The sequence below is a fragment of the Heptranchias perlo genome, chromosome 1 (genome assembly GCF_035084215.1).
Source record: "Heptranchias perlo isolate sHepPer1 chromosome 1, sHepPer1.hap1, whole genome shotgun sequence".
Lineage (NCBI taxonomy): Eukaryota > Metazoa > Chordata > Chondrichthyes > Hexanchiformes > Hexanchidae > Heptranchias > Heptranchias perlo.
This window is the reverse complement of record NC_090325.1, coordinates 85,130,190-85,145,199: the sequence shown is the minus strand read 5'-3', so window position 1 is coordinate 85,145,199 and position 15,010 is coordinate 85,130,190. Positions and strand designations below refer to the sequence as shown.

General features: G+C 41.4%; 1 protein-coding gene across 19 annotated transcripts in view; it reads right to left on the bottom strand.

Annotated features, from left to right (window-relative positions):
• fryl (furry homolog, like) overlaps positions 1–15,010 on the bottom strand; it is a 450,071-nt gene that overhangs the window by 182,918 nt on the left and 252,143 nt on the right. For all 19 annotated transcript variants that reach the window (XM_067987951.1, XM_067987806.1, XM_067987858.1 and 16 more), the window contains 4 exons: positions 13,305–13,408; positions 12,110–12,218; positions 7,074–7,160; positions 4,224–4,395 (listed from right to left, as the gene is read on the bottom strand). In XM_067987951.1, the coding sequence (XP_067844052.1) occupies positions 4,224–4,395; positions 7,074–7,160; positions 12,110–12,218; positions 13,305–13,408 (472 nt within the window). The remainder of the gene's footprint in view (positions 1–4,223; positions 4,396–7,073; positions 7,161–12,109; positions 12,219–13,304; positions 13,409–15,010) is intronic.

The following is a 15,010-nucleotide window of genomic DNA, read 5'->3' as shown; positions in this document are numbered from 1 at the left end:
AATATAAGTAAAAAACCATGACAAACCTTCAAACACCCTTGTGCATCCCCTTCATGCTCACGACACGTTTGCCTTACGCTTCCTACTACACATATGTGATGCATGCCCTGTGGCTGCAGCACAGGTAGTAGCAGGTTGGGTGAGGCTGACTGTGAAGGAGATGCATGAGAGGGTGAGTATGAGATAGAGCCATGAGTTTGTATGAGGATTGGGTTGAGTGGTAGTGGCGGGATGAGTACTGGTGAGGTGAGTAAGTGCAGGTAAGATAAGGATGAGCTTTGAGTGGGTATGAGGGGTGATGTGACAGAGTAGTGTTGGCAGTGCAGAAGGAGATGTGGGGTGGGGGCAGTGATATGGCAGACGGAGTGTAGGGGAATGAGTAAGTGTACTCACTTTGGCTGACCTACTTAGGTAATTGAAGCGCCTCCTGCACTGTACGTAGGTGTGTGATATGTTGGTGGTGCTGGTGACCTCCTCTGCCACCTCGAGCCAGGCCTTCGTGATGGCAGAGGCAGGCCACTTCCTCCTGTCCACCGGGGAGAAGATCTCTGTCCTCCCCCTCCTCCTACCCCATCCAGTAGGACCTGGAGTGAGGCATCATTAAACCTGGGAGCAGCCTTCCCCTTGGGCTTCTCCATGCTGTAATTTTGGCTCCTTTCTGCAGCATCAGTCAGTGGAGGACTGCCCCTTTAAATAGGGCTCTCCAGCTGACAGCCTGTGATGCGGGTGCGCAGTCCGCCCGCTGCTCAGCTTTCCAGCGCGAAACCCGGAAGCCAAGGTAAGTGCCTTCAATTAGGCTGCGATCGCGTGCGGAGCACCCTGAATTCACTGGACGCGTTACCCACGTGCCCAGTCGACCCCCCGCTGCCAACCCCCCTCCCTCCTAATATCGAGACCAAAGTGTCTGCAAAGGGATATTGACAGGTTAAGCGAATGGGCAAAAATTTGGCAGATGGAATATAATGTGGGACACTGTGAAGTCACCCACTTTGGGAGGAAAAATAAAAAAGCAAAATATTATTTGAATGGAGAAATACTACAAAATGCTGCGGTACAGAGGGATCTGGGTGTCCTCGTACATGAAACACAAAAAGTCAACATACAGGTGCAGCAGGTAATCCGGAAGGCAAACGGAATATTGGCCTTTATTTCTAGGGGGATGGAGTATAAAAGCAGGGAAGTCATGCTCCAACTGTATAGGGTGCTGGTGAGACCACACCTGGAGTACTGCGTACAGTTCTGGTGCCCTTATTTAAGGAAGGACATACTTGCATTGGAGGCAGTTCAGAGAAGGTTCACTAGGTTGATTCCGGGTATGGAAGGGTTGTTTTATGAGGAAAGATTGAACAGGTTGGGTCTATGCTCATTGGAGTTTAGAAGAATGAGAGGAGATCTTATTGAAACATACAAGTTTCTGAGGGGACTCGATAGGGTAGATGCTAAGAGGATGTTACCCCTCATGGGGGGAATCTAAAACTAGGGGGAACAGTCTCAGAATAAGGGGTCGCCCGTTTAAGATGGAAATGAGGAGGAATTTCTTCTCCCAGAGGGTCGTGAATCTTTGAAATTCTTTACCCCAAAAAGCTGTGGAGGCTGAGTCTTGAATACATTCAAGGCTGAGATGGACAAATTTTTGATCAGCAAGGGAGTCAAAGGATATGGGGAAAGGGCGGGAAAGTGGAGTTGAGGTAAAAATCAGATCAGCCATGATCTCATTAAATGGTGGAGCAGGCTCGAGGGGCTGAATGGCCTACTCCTGCTCCTATCTCTTATGGTCACCCGAACGCGTCATTGGGGAACCCGCTCCGGGATTCCGTCATTTTAGGAGCCACCCCGCCCCCAACGCACCCGCTCGGCCATCCGAAAATCGGCCCCAATACTACAGCTGAAGCCTAACCAGTGATTTGTAAAGGTTCAGCATGACTGCCTTGTTTTTGTATTCAACGCCCCTATTTACTAAGCCAAGTATCCCATACGCTTTCTTAACTGCCTTATCAATGTGCCTTGTCACCTTCAAAGATCTGTATTCGTACATCCAGTCTCTCTGTTCCTGCATCCTGTTTAAAATTGTACCATTTAGTTTATATTGCCTCTCCTCATTCTTCCTACCAAAATCAATCACTTTACACTTCTCTGCATTAAATTTCATTTGCCACACGTCTGCCCATTTCACCAGTCTGTCTACATCTTCCTGAAGTCTGTTACTATCCTCCTCACTGTTTACTACATTTCCAAGTTTTGTGTCATCTGTAAACTTTGAAATGATGCTCTGCATTCCCAAGTCCAGGTCATTAATATATATCAAAAAGAGCAGTGGTCCTAATACCGACCTTTGGAAAACACCACTGTATACTTCACTCCAGTTTGAAAAACAACCGTTCACCACTACTCTCTGCTTTCTGTCCCCTAGTAAATTTCATATCCATGCAGCCACTGCCCCTTTAATCCCATGGGTTTCAATTTTGCTAACAAGTTTATTATTTTTATTGAGTTCCATTTCATTGATATCAAAGTCATTGATTTTACTTTGGTTGTGTGTTTGGGGAGGACATGCTACTCATGTCTTCCCTTGTAAATAACAAAGTAATAATTCAAAATATTAAACTATCTTTAATTCATATTCAATTTTGATTCTGTTTGCAGCTTTTATGGTTTTAACCTTTTTTCTAACTGCCCTTTTGCTGTTATAATACTGAAAGGATTTTTTCCTGTTATGTGTAGCTTCTGCTGCTATGTTCTTCGCTGGGTCTCTTTTTGCCATGCTCATTACCCTTTTAACTCCTTTTTGTGTTTTCTTGTATCCATCCCTGTGAACCTTCTATACTTAAGAGTGAGCAACTTATGGAATGGATAAACAGCCAGTGAATACAGATTCAGTTAAAGATTTTTTCTTAAAGAAGGAATTGACAGGTTTGTGATTTAATAGTAGTTTATGGAACTGGCACAAGGCATGAGGGAAATGAAAATTAACTGAGCAAGTCCTGCAGGATTTGTCGAGGTTATTTTGCCTCTTTCTATCAGTTTTAATTTGCCTGTTAATCCATTCTTGGTCAAGTTTGTTTAGTCTGAGCACATTTGGTTTTCAGAATGTGTCTGTCCTGCATATTCAGAATGACACCTTTAAACGTGCTTCATTTGTCCTTTACCGAAGTATTATTTAACAAACTCCACCAATCCATTTGCTTTAGTTGTGCACTGAATTTAGTTCCTTTAATGTGCAATGCTGGCTTCTGGTCTAGGTATTTCTGACTCTCAGATCATGTTAAACTTTTATCATATTGTGGTTGATGTCCCCTAGGGTTGCTACAACTTCCTGTACATTATCTGGATCCTCTAGAAATACCAGGACAAGATGAGTGCCGCCTCTTGTTGCTTCCCTGACACACTGAGTGATAAAATAGTCATATATTACATTTACCAATTTATGGATCTGACAGCAAGGCATGAGGGAAATGAAAATTAACTGAGCACGTCCTGAAGATGGATCATGGTCAAACTGAATAGAGTAAGTGGCCTTTTCTCTTTAGGATCTTATTCATTCTTGCTATTAATCTCAACATAAATGTTAAATCCAGCAATTTCTCAGTGAAACATGGCTTAAGATTAATATCCACAACTTGTGGCTTTGAGTTAGTTGAAAAAATGTGTAACAATCTATCACAATATCTGTACTTAGAACTATAGAAAAGATACAGGACAGAAAGGGGCCATTTGGTCCATTGTGTCCGCACCGGCTCGAAGAACAATCAGGTGCCCACTCTAATCCCACCTTCCAGCACCCGATCCGTAGCCCTGCAGCTTACAGCACTTTAGGTGCAGGTCCGGGTACTTTTTAAAAGAGTTGAGGGTCCCTGCCTCTACCACCACTATTTGTCTTTGCAACTGTTTACTACTTATCTATTCATCGTTTAATAAATCCATATGCTAGTTTAAGCCATACTACTGCTTTCTGATGTCAACAAGATCATATGAGGACATATAATATATCCATCAAGCCAATTACAGTGATGAGGATTTCTGTTCAACCTCAGGCTAACTATCTCGACATTGGACAACTAAAAGCCATGCTCACTTATAGAAATGGTCTGCAATGCTGAAGTAGAGAAGAATAACTCAAGTAAAAATCCAAAAATCTATTCTAACAAGATCTAACAATTTTTGCAATTTAAATATAATATAACAAGAAGGGTGTCAAAAAGAGGACTAACATATACAAGACCAACCTATCACTTTAGCTTCTTCATCTGTGAGGGTTTTATTCAGGAAGATTTTCTTTACTCGCAGTGTACTACCCGAGGGAAGAACAACTCCTGTTGTTGGCATTGGAGGTTCCCCATCTTTCTGCTGTAAACTATCTGCAATTACCAGAAATGCTCTCAAGCCAATGTTCATTCTCTGTAACAGAAATATGTAACAGTGAATTCTTTTAGTAAGAAATCTAAACACGATCAACCCCTACTCAACAAATGTTGGAAATCCAATTGTACATTTAGTCAAGTAACGATCAAAAACACTGCTTAAACATGCATCATCTAACTTTCATATCTGTTGATTAAAATACATTTATCATGCACTGTGAAGACCTGAATGTGTATGTGTGAGACATTCATGTCATTTAAGTTCCCAGCATTGTTGTACTAGCTGATTTACTACTGATGGATTCAATTGTAATCAAACAGAATCTGTCTTTATATCATCAGTGTTTTCAATTTAGTCAAGGGCATGTTGTATACTAATGACACTAATGACTTTACTCAAAGGAAAAGAGGACTTTATTACTATCCCCAATGTGAAATTTGACTTTGAAAACTTTTCTAGATTTGAATGAACAATTTAAAAGTAAAAACATTTTAAACCAAATAACATGTAAACACACTGTTAAACTATTTCTCGAACAGTTACACAAGAGCCAGGTAGCAGCTTTACTACAGTCTCAAGGTTATTTCCCTGCCAAGGAGCAATTGTTCGTGAATTATAAACTCAGACTTCCAGTTTTGTTTTATTGCACCATTTGGGTAAATATCATTCCAATGGAAGACACTTATGGGATCATTGTGACAAGCAATTGATTCTTCTATGCAAAAGCATCTGATGTTGACAACAGGATGGCACTCAATATGAATGTGCAGGAATGAATTGTGGCATAGAAAAAAAATCTTTAAACCGATGTTTCATTAGCAAGGTTCCATTAACTGATGTACAATGTACCTCCATCACACGAAGTATATTTCAGTAGGCAACAGCTCAATATGGTAGCAGAGGCCAAGACAACAAATGCTTGTGATTGACATTACTTTGCAACAACTACTGTCACCTCCAATGAATTAGCAGCAAATATTGAAAACTGTTCCATGTTAGTCAATCAGACTCCATGTTCTAAAACAAGGGTATTGCAATATTAAATGTAAAAGTGAGTTTCCCATGGCATTGCACACATTGAGCTAAAGGATGCGTTGTTTTATAATAGGGGTGTTATGCCCTGGAACTCACAATGTATTATTAAGGTCGCTGATTTATAGTGACTGAATAAGTCAAATTCTGTTTTGATTACATGATTACCAGTGCTTTGGGATGTTTACCAGTGCTTTGAGAATCAAATCATGTAACTCCATTATTTTGTCACAATTGTAAATTTTATCTATGCCTTTAACTATATATATGCCGCTGGCAAAGCTGACAATTATTGTCCATCCTTAGCTGCCCTGAGAAGCTGGTGGTGGGCCTTCTTCTTGAACTGCTGTAGTCCATGTGATGGCAGTTTGATAGAACTGTATAGGTCACTTAAGAGGGCAGTTAAGAGTCAACCACGTTGATGTGGGACTGGAGTCACATATAGGCCAGACCAGGTAAGGACAGCAGGTTTCCTTCCCTGAAGGACATTAGTAAACCAGTTGGGTTTTTACAACAAAATGACAGCTTCATGATCACTTTTACTCAATGCAGTTTTTTTAATTTCCAGATTTTTTAAAACTAAATTCAAATTCTCAAAATGCTAATGTGGGATCTGAATTCTCATTCCCTGGATTATAGGTCCAGGCCTCTGCATTACTAGTCCAGTAACATAATCACTACACTAAGGTACCCTTTGATCTGTCAACAGTTATGGGTGGGACACATGTCTGGCAGCAATGGTTTCTAAGTAATCTCTGTCATGTGGCTACAAATATAGGTGTCAGCCTTGTGGTAGCACTCTAGCCTCAGAGTCAGGAGGTCATGAGTTCAAGTTCCATTCCAGAGGCTTGAGCACATAATCCAGGCTGACAATGCAGTGCAGTATTGAGAGAGTGCTGCACTATCAGAGCATCTTTCAGACGTTAAATCGATTTACCGTCTGCCCTCTCAGGTGGACGTAAAAGGTCCCGTGGCACTATTCGAAGAGAAGCAGGGGAGGTCTCCCAGTGTCCTGGCCAATATTTATCCCCCAGATAACATTACTAAGACACATTGTCTGAACCGGTATGTGTAGTGAAACAAGCAACCTTAATTAGTTTCAAAAAGGAATTAGACAAATCCCTCAACAAATGGGATTCATAGAATCATATGATTCTAAATGGGATTCAGAGTTATTAGAAATGCACCATGGGAATATTGTGGATAGGTGAACTGCCTGAAACTGTTACTATGTAGTTTCACCTCACTGGTTATTCAGAATTGACTGTTTTCATAAATCCATAGAAGTTTCTCATAGGTAGCCACTTTCATCACTTTTGATTCATATGCTGCCTACTTCTTCAATTGTGATTTATTGCTGTTTTACTTAGAGCTAATCAACAAAGTGTGATGGCTAAAGTGTGACAGGAAATAAATGTGACTGTTACAGGAAGTGTGTGCTACATGCAAGACTTTTAATATATTATGGATATAGGAAAACACCATAAAATGTTCGTATAATTTATGGTAACAAAGAAAAACTAGTCATTACATCCTACAGACCTACAAGTTCTACCTCAGCTAGACATATGTAGCCTAGTTCCTGAGTTTGCTGCACTATATATGAAATGCATATCTTCAAATGTAAAATAAGAGCTATTAACACAGAAAAATTAGATTAATTAGCCAAATCCAAGTCTTACCTCTGGATTAATGGCAAATGTTTTTGATGGCTTTCCAACACAAAGTAGATCAAATATGATTTCTTTCATTGCAAAATCAAGCCGCTCCTGTTGTTAAAACACAAAAAATACACTTGAACTTCCAAACGTGTTTATACTTGCAGAATTCACCTTCAATATTTATTATGAAATACCTTACCTTTCTGTTTTCCTTTTTCCTACAGTCTGCACGTTTTAACCCCAAGCTTGATGTCACCTAACCACTACTTCTTGATTTATTTTGTCTTTGCACCTACTCTTTTTAACCTTGATGCTGTCCTGCACTATGAACATTATCCCTTCATCTAAGTTTCTCAGTAAAATAACAACTTGCATTTATATAGCATCTTTAACAAAGAAAAATGTCCCATGGTGCTTCACAGATGTCAAGATTAGTCAAAGAGATGAGTTTTATGGAGGGTCTTAAAGGAGGCAAAAAAGTAGGAGCATTTGAGGACATTATTCCAGAGCGTGGGGCCTAGGTGGCTAAAGACATGATTGTCTTGGTGGGGAGAAAGAACCGGGGTGGAATAGGAGGGTTGTAGTACTAGAGACATTACAGAGATGGTGAGATGCAAGGCCATGAAGGGATTTAAACAAAAATATAAGAATTTTGAAAGTGAGGCATAGGAGGACTGGAATCCAATGTAGATCAGCAAGGGGGGGTGGTGATGGCCGAGCATGTCGGTGCAGGATAGGATACAGGCAGCAGAGTCTTGTATATGCTGAAGTTTGCATAGGGTGGAGGATGGGAGGCTAGCTAGGAGAGCTTTGGAATAGTCAAGTCTAGAGGTGATTAAGCCATGGTTTAGGGTTTTTAGCAGCAGATGGGCTCAGGTAAGGACAGAGATGGGGAATGTTACAGAGGTGGAAATAGGCAGTAGCATATGGGATTGGAAGCTCAGCTCGGGGTCAAATAGGTTGCTGAGGCTGTGAACAGCCTGGTTCACCTGAGACAGTGGCCAGGGAAAGGTATGCAGTCAGCAGACAAGGTACAAGAGTCTGTGGTGGTGGTTGAAGGTAATAGATCCAGTCTTCCCAATGTTTAGCTGGAGGAAAATGTTCCTAATCCAAGACTAGATGTTGGACAAATAGTTTGAAAGCAGAGGCGGTGGAAGGGTCAAGAGAGGTAGAGCTAAGTGTCATCAGTGCATATGTGGAAGCTGACCCCATGTCTGTGGATATCACCAAGAGGCAACATGTAGATGAGGAAATGGGGGGAGCCAAGGATGGTTCCTTGGGGGACACTGGAGGTGACAGCGAAGGGGTGGGAAAAGGAGTCATTACTCAAGGTCAAAAGCAAAATACTGCAGATGCTGGAAATCTGAAATAAAAAAAGAAAATGCTGGAGAAGCGCAGCAAGTCAGGCAGCATCGACGAACAGTACCTCATCTTTCGTTTCGGCACTTTACAACCTTCCGGACTCAAAATTGATTTAAACAACTTCAGATCATAACCACTGCTCCCATTTTTTCAGACAGCAAGTGCTGGTAATGGTTCTGCTTTCACCATTTACAGCTATTCCTGACCAAGCTTTTGTTTCTTAACCTGTCCCATTACCACCTTCCTAGCCTTGCACCATCATCTCTTTTGTCATTTAATCGCTTTTGCCCTCTACCTATCACAGACCTTCCCTTTTGTTCTTCCCTCCCCCACCTTTCCCTGACTCTGTATTTGCTTAAAAACTTTAACTCTTTAATATCTTCCAGTTCTGACGAAAGGTCCTCGACCTGAAACATTAACTCTGTTTCTTTCTCCAGAGATGCTGCCTGACTTGCTTAGCTTCTCCAGCATTTTCTGTTTTTATTTCAATACCCAAGATGCTCTGGCTACAATCAGATAGGTAAGAGTGAACCCAAGCAAATGTAGTCTCACTGAGCTGGACAATAGAGAGGCATTGGAGGAGAACAGCTAATGACTGCACTCAATGGAACAATGTGGAGGAACCGAAAGACCTAAGGGCACATATCCATAATTCCTTGAAAGTGCGAGTGCAGGTAGATAAAGCCCTAGGAAAAGGCCAACAGCATTTGGGGGTTTATAAATAGAGGCAGAGATCATTTCATCTTTTAAGGGAAGAGCACTCCACGTGATATCAAGAAACGGCTGAGTGCACTGGATACAGCAAAGGCTATAGGCCCCGACAACATTCCGGCTGTAGTGCTGAAGACTTGTGCTCCAGAACTAGCTGGGCCTCTAGCCAAACTGTTCCAGTACAGCTACAACACTGGCATCTACCCGACAATGTGGAAAATTGTCCAGGTGTGTCCTGTCCACAAAAAGCTGGACAAATCGAATCCGGCCAACTACTGCCCCATCAATCTACTCTCAATCATCAGCAAAGTGATGGAAGGTGTCGTCGACAGTGCTATCAAGCGGCACTTACTCACCAATAACCTGCTCACTGATGCTCTGTTTGGGTTCCGACAGGCTCCAGACCTCATTACAGCCTTGGTCCAAACATAGACAAAAGAGCTGAATTCCAGAGGTGGGGTGAGAGTGACTGCCCTTGACATCAAGGCAGCATTTAACCGAGTGTGGCACCAAGGAGCCCTAGTAAAACTGAAGTCAATGGGAGTCAATGGACCAGCCACATAAACATTGTGGCTACAAGAGCAGGTGAGAGGCTGGGTCTTCTGCGGCAAGTGACTCACCTCCTGACTCCCCAAAGTGTTTTCACTATCTACAAGGTACAAATCAGGAGTGTGATGGAATACTCTCCACTTGCCTGGATGAGTGCAGCTCCAACAACACTCAAGAAGCTCGACACCATCCAGGACAAAGCAGCCCGCTTGATTGGCACCCCATCCACCACCCTAAATATTCACTCCCTTCACCACCGGCCGCACTGTGGCTGCAGTGTGTACCATCCACAGGATGCACTGCAGCAACTCGCCAAGGCTTCTTCGACAGCACCTCCCAAACCCGTGACCTCTACCACCTAGAAGGACAAGGGCAGCAGGCACATGGGAACAACACCATCTGCGCGATCCTCTCCAAGTCACATGCCATCCCGACTTGGAAATATATCGCCATTCCTTCATCGTCACTTAGTTAAAATCCTGGAACTCCCTACCTAACAGCACCTTGGGAGAACCTTCACCACACGGACTGCAGGTGTTCAATGAGGCGGCTCATCATCACCTTCTCAAGGGCAATTAGGGATGGGCAATAAATGCTGGCCTTGCCAGCGACATCCACATCCCATGAACGAATATAAAAAAAACATTTGAAGCACAGGAAGATATAGAGCAATGGGGAGAGCACAGGGCATTGGGATTGGTTTTGGATTGGTCTAACGTATAGCCTCCTTCAATGCAATAAACTTCTATGGTTCTTCTACAAATGTCAAATTACGATAGTTCTGTCCAAAATGTCTGCCCCTAACTATATGTTTTAAGGAACAAAAGACCACATGGGCTGGTTGAGATACTCGTAAATACATACAAAGGTTAGGCAAAATTCAACAGAATGCATTTCCTTCTCATGATCAGTAATTTTGTTTTATGACAAGAATTTTCTTTGAAGATATAGTAGTATGCATTGTTCTGATGAAAATCAAAGGAGAAACAAAATTATCATTCCATTTCTGGGTGAAATAGGAAGGGGGAAGGCAAGTCTATGCTATTAAAAACTCAGCAAAAACCTTTGCACATTTATCCATTTAGTCTCTTCTACTGGCTACAAAGTTTAAAAAAAAAAGATTTACAGTAATGATCATTTAAATATTAGGGCAAATATCTATTTTGAGCATTTATTTGAATGAAAAAACATGTAGAGATATAAGATTTAAAGTTAGGTGATCTTAGAAGCACCAGTTTTGAACTAGATGGTGCAAGTGCTGGGAGCAGCCCACAGAGGGCGATGCAAATGATGCCAATATGGGCAGGGACTTCTTTCACACTCCCTGGGCTCAGTCAGGACCTGGTATGCCCAGTAGGGAGAGGACACCGCTGGAGATGCCTATAGTGGTGCTTGCCCTTGCTTGCCTCATGCTAATAAGGTGCCCACAAACTTGAGCAGCGTCAGTGCTGGTGGACAACGCAGGCAGGATCGGGGGGGGTAACTGCTGGGATCATGACCCAAAGAATTTTGGCCCTGTTATGTCTACGCAGCTGAAAGAGGCACACAGAGTCAAATCTCCCAAAACTGCAAGATTTCAGGAACTAGCAATTTATGTAGTTCCTTAAATGAAGAAAATGCACCAAGGCACTTCACAAAAGGAGAATTGGACACCCAACAGTAGGTTAGGAAAAATACTGAAAGCATAGTCGAAAAGATAGATTTTGATGAGGCTTTTAAAGGAAGGGAACGTAGCAGCAACATGGAGGTTTTTAGGGAGTTTCAAAGAGGGTGAAAACAGCTGAAGGCTCTACCATTAGTGGTGAAGCAGGGATGTACAGTAGGCCAGAGTGGAAGCACTCAAGAATATGGTCTGGGATGTAGGGCTGGCAGAAATTTCAGAGCTAAGTAAGACGAGGCATGGGGGGATTTTGTAAATAGATCAATGACTTTGAATTTAATTCATGGCGGGGGCAGGGGGAAGAGAGAGAAATAGGGAACCCCGGAGCCTGTTCCGACATATGTAAGTTGGGTGGCCAATGCACAAACTATAGAGCTTTAGTTACAGCAGGTGATTCACTAAAATTGTGGCCAAAACAGCAGGTTGTTTCCAATGGATTAACACATTACAAATTAATCAAAATCCATTACATAAACTTGTATAATAATCCTCAATGTAATTTCATACAGATTATTGTCCAGATTTACAGCACAACAGCAGTGTATTAAATAGAGTTTATATAGACATGTGAAATATTCACAAATATTACAAAAATAAAGAGCTTAACAAATACATAATGAAAATTAAACATTATAAATAGGGTAAAAATGTTGTACCAGATCATGTAGTTTCATTATTTTGTTTGCATTTGATAAATTGCAGATATAAAAGTCAAAAAATGTTAGCTTTATGAATAATACAGAACAACAAACAAATATTACTGCTAAAATCATACCTGAGCAATAAACTGTATGATCTTCACAAATATGTTCAGAGGTGTGTCACGGGGGACCACACTGCGGGAGCCTTTGGGGAAAAGTGCTGATACAATGCTCAATAGGCGACTGTTTGGAAGAGTCAGAATTTTAAAAAGTAGATTAAAAATGGATTAATACCATTATGGACGCAATGTATGAAACCACAACTCACAACTCATTCAAAAAAAGGAAAAACATTATTATATAAGGCAGTATTAAGATATTTCATGTTTCAAGAAAGATAAATGATTTGAAGCAAAAATTTAAGCGCAAAATGCCTAAACACTCCATCAAGAAAGCTATCAGATGGCCAATGATGTTTAACAACATCTCAAGCAAAAGTAATTTGAGATCATTGACAGAACCATTAATAAACAATCTACTGTGAAAACAGTAGAAAACTGGGACTGTTTTCTGTGTGGCTGAACTTAAATAGGGTAGGTTACTCATTCGGTACATAGAAAGCTTTTGGAAGAAATATCGTTGTTTTTGTAAGAAATATTGTTGTTCTCAAAAATAGTAATTTTTGACTGTAACTACAAGTCAAAACATTTGGCTACACCCTAGTAGATTAACAAGCAAAATAAAACAACAAAACTAGGCAGTTCTTCACAGTGTATAGACTGTGATAAAAAATTAGATTGTTGGCAAATATTTAAAAACCGGTGTACACCAAGACAATCAAGTACTTGTGGAGTATGTAACAGCTGCTGTACTTCTCTAACACAGTGATTTGAGAGTAAACATTCTACCATTTTTTAAATTCATGCCAGACAAACATGAAAACACAGAATACAGTTCAATCATTAAGACTTGCGAACTGCAACTGCATATTTAGGAGCAGGGCCTGTAAATTTACTCCAAAAATTTCGGTTATGTTCATTATGTCCTTAACTTTTGGCATACATCATCTGTTCTGTGTAAATATTTCATACCTTTGTGTAATTTTAAAAAAGCTTAATGTTACAGTACCCTAATGAAAGATTTCAAACAAGTAAAAGTTTTATAAATGGGTGAAAATTTCTATGTACCACTGCAGCTTTAACGCTGCAGTGGTGCATAGAAATTAGGTATGTTACTGAAGGACAATTTTCTTCCTTATGGAAAATTGTAGTCTTGGTTTCAGAACACTACATTGACAGTTCTAAAATACACTTACATGTCTGTACTCACCTTTGTGTTACAGTGTTGCTTTCACATTTTATTCTGATTACATAAACCCATAGCAACCTATACAGTGATTCCAGTGCAACCCGAGACATTTTGGGGTCTTTGTTCTTTAGGAAGAAACAAAAGAAATCTTTCAATAGCCTGAAGGCAACAACTGGACATGCAGTTTCCACACAAAACATTATTATTAACACCAGATCAAAAGCAAAATACTGCAAATGCTGGAAATCTGAAATAAAAACAGAAAATGCTGGAAAAGCTCAGCAAGTGAGGCAGCATCTGTGGAGAAAGAAACAGAGTTAATGTTTCAGGTTGAAGACCTTTCGTCAGAACTGGAAGATGTTTAACAGAACCTTCCAGTTCTGACAAACGGTCTTCGACCTGAAACATTAACTCTGTTGCTTTCTCCACAGATGCTGCTTCACTTGCTGAGCTTTTCAAGCATTTTCTCTTTTTATTATTAACACCAGCGCAGGTAAAGGACAGATGTAGGCAATATCGGTAAACATTTTGATACTAGAATAAATAAATAAGAAACTGTTTAGTTTAAAGGACACAGAAAGTAACCCTTTATCTTTGTGCAGATTTTTTGTTTCATTATTACTGCTGTTGATTTCCTGCTCTATGACTCAGAAATTAATGCGCTGACAATCAGGATACAATTAAAATTGTCGGTGCACAAAGTGAGTACACATTTTTAAAAATCCTTAAACGTACGTCAATCAGTAACCCTCAAAGTTTGTAGCTCTCTGTAAAGATGCACAGCTCAGCAAAAAATTATTGCTGTTAGTATAAAATATTCTTCTTCATTGTAGGATTTAAAATAATTTAATGAGCATACACTATTTTACTCAACCCAAAAGCATTTGAAGTCTCTGTTTTCAAGCTTACTAAAAAGTATTTCCAAATGACAGCACCTCAAATACAAAATAATTATTTTACTACCCTTCACCTCCTTATTCAGCTTCGCATTATTTTAAAGGCGAGCGAGTTGGCCATCAAACCAACTGTGATTGGGGATAAAACATCTCAAGATTGTAGAGTGTCCAGGAAAGGTCACTGACTCCAAGAGTGCAGTCACACTCAAGGGGGTCGATTTTAGGATGGCCGAGCGGTTGCGCTCGTGGTGGGGGGCTCCAAAAATTGGGGATTCCCAGGGCGGGTCCAGATCCTGGCTCCAACCCGCCCACTTCTGGGTTCCCCTTAGATGCACATGCAGCCCCCGCATGTGGGACCCCCACCGGCAATTAAAGCCGGCGGGATCCCACTTAAGGCAACTATTTTGATAGTTCAGGTCGTTTGCAGACCTGATTGGGAGGATACTTTAGGAGGGGTGGGATTTTCAGGTCAACTGAGCGTGTTTCCCGTATTGGGGGAAACACACCCAGTTGAAACAGATGTGTTGCAGCCACCAGCCTGTGGGATCTGCAAAGGTACATTTGACAGGGTTGTGGGGGGGGGCCGGTGGGGGGGTGGGGAGAGCCTCATTCATTGCAGGAGGCCACTCCGTCACTTTGGACAAAGTTTGGCCTGCACCACCCTCCTCCTAACACTAAAATTCACCAACTTGCAACCTCAACCCCAGTGTGCAGACACATTTACCTACCTTGCGGACCCCCTCAAAGGTACATCTTCCGGATGGGGGCCGCCTCGGAGGACGAACAGCATCACCAGCCTCGCCGGCCACACCGTCCACCTCTGACATGTGG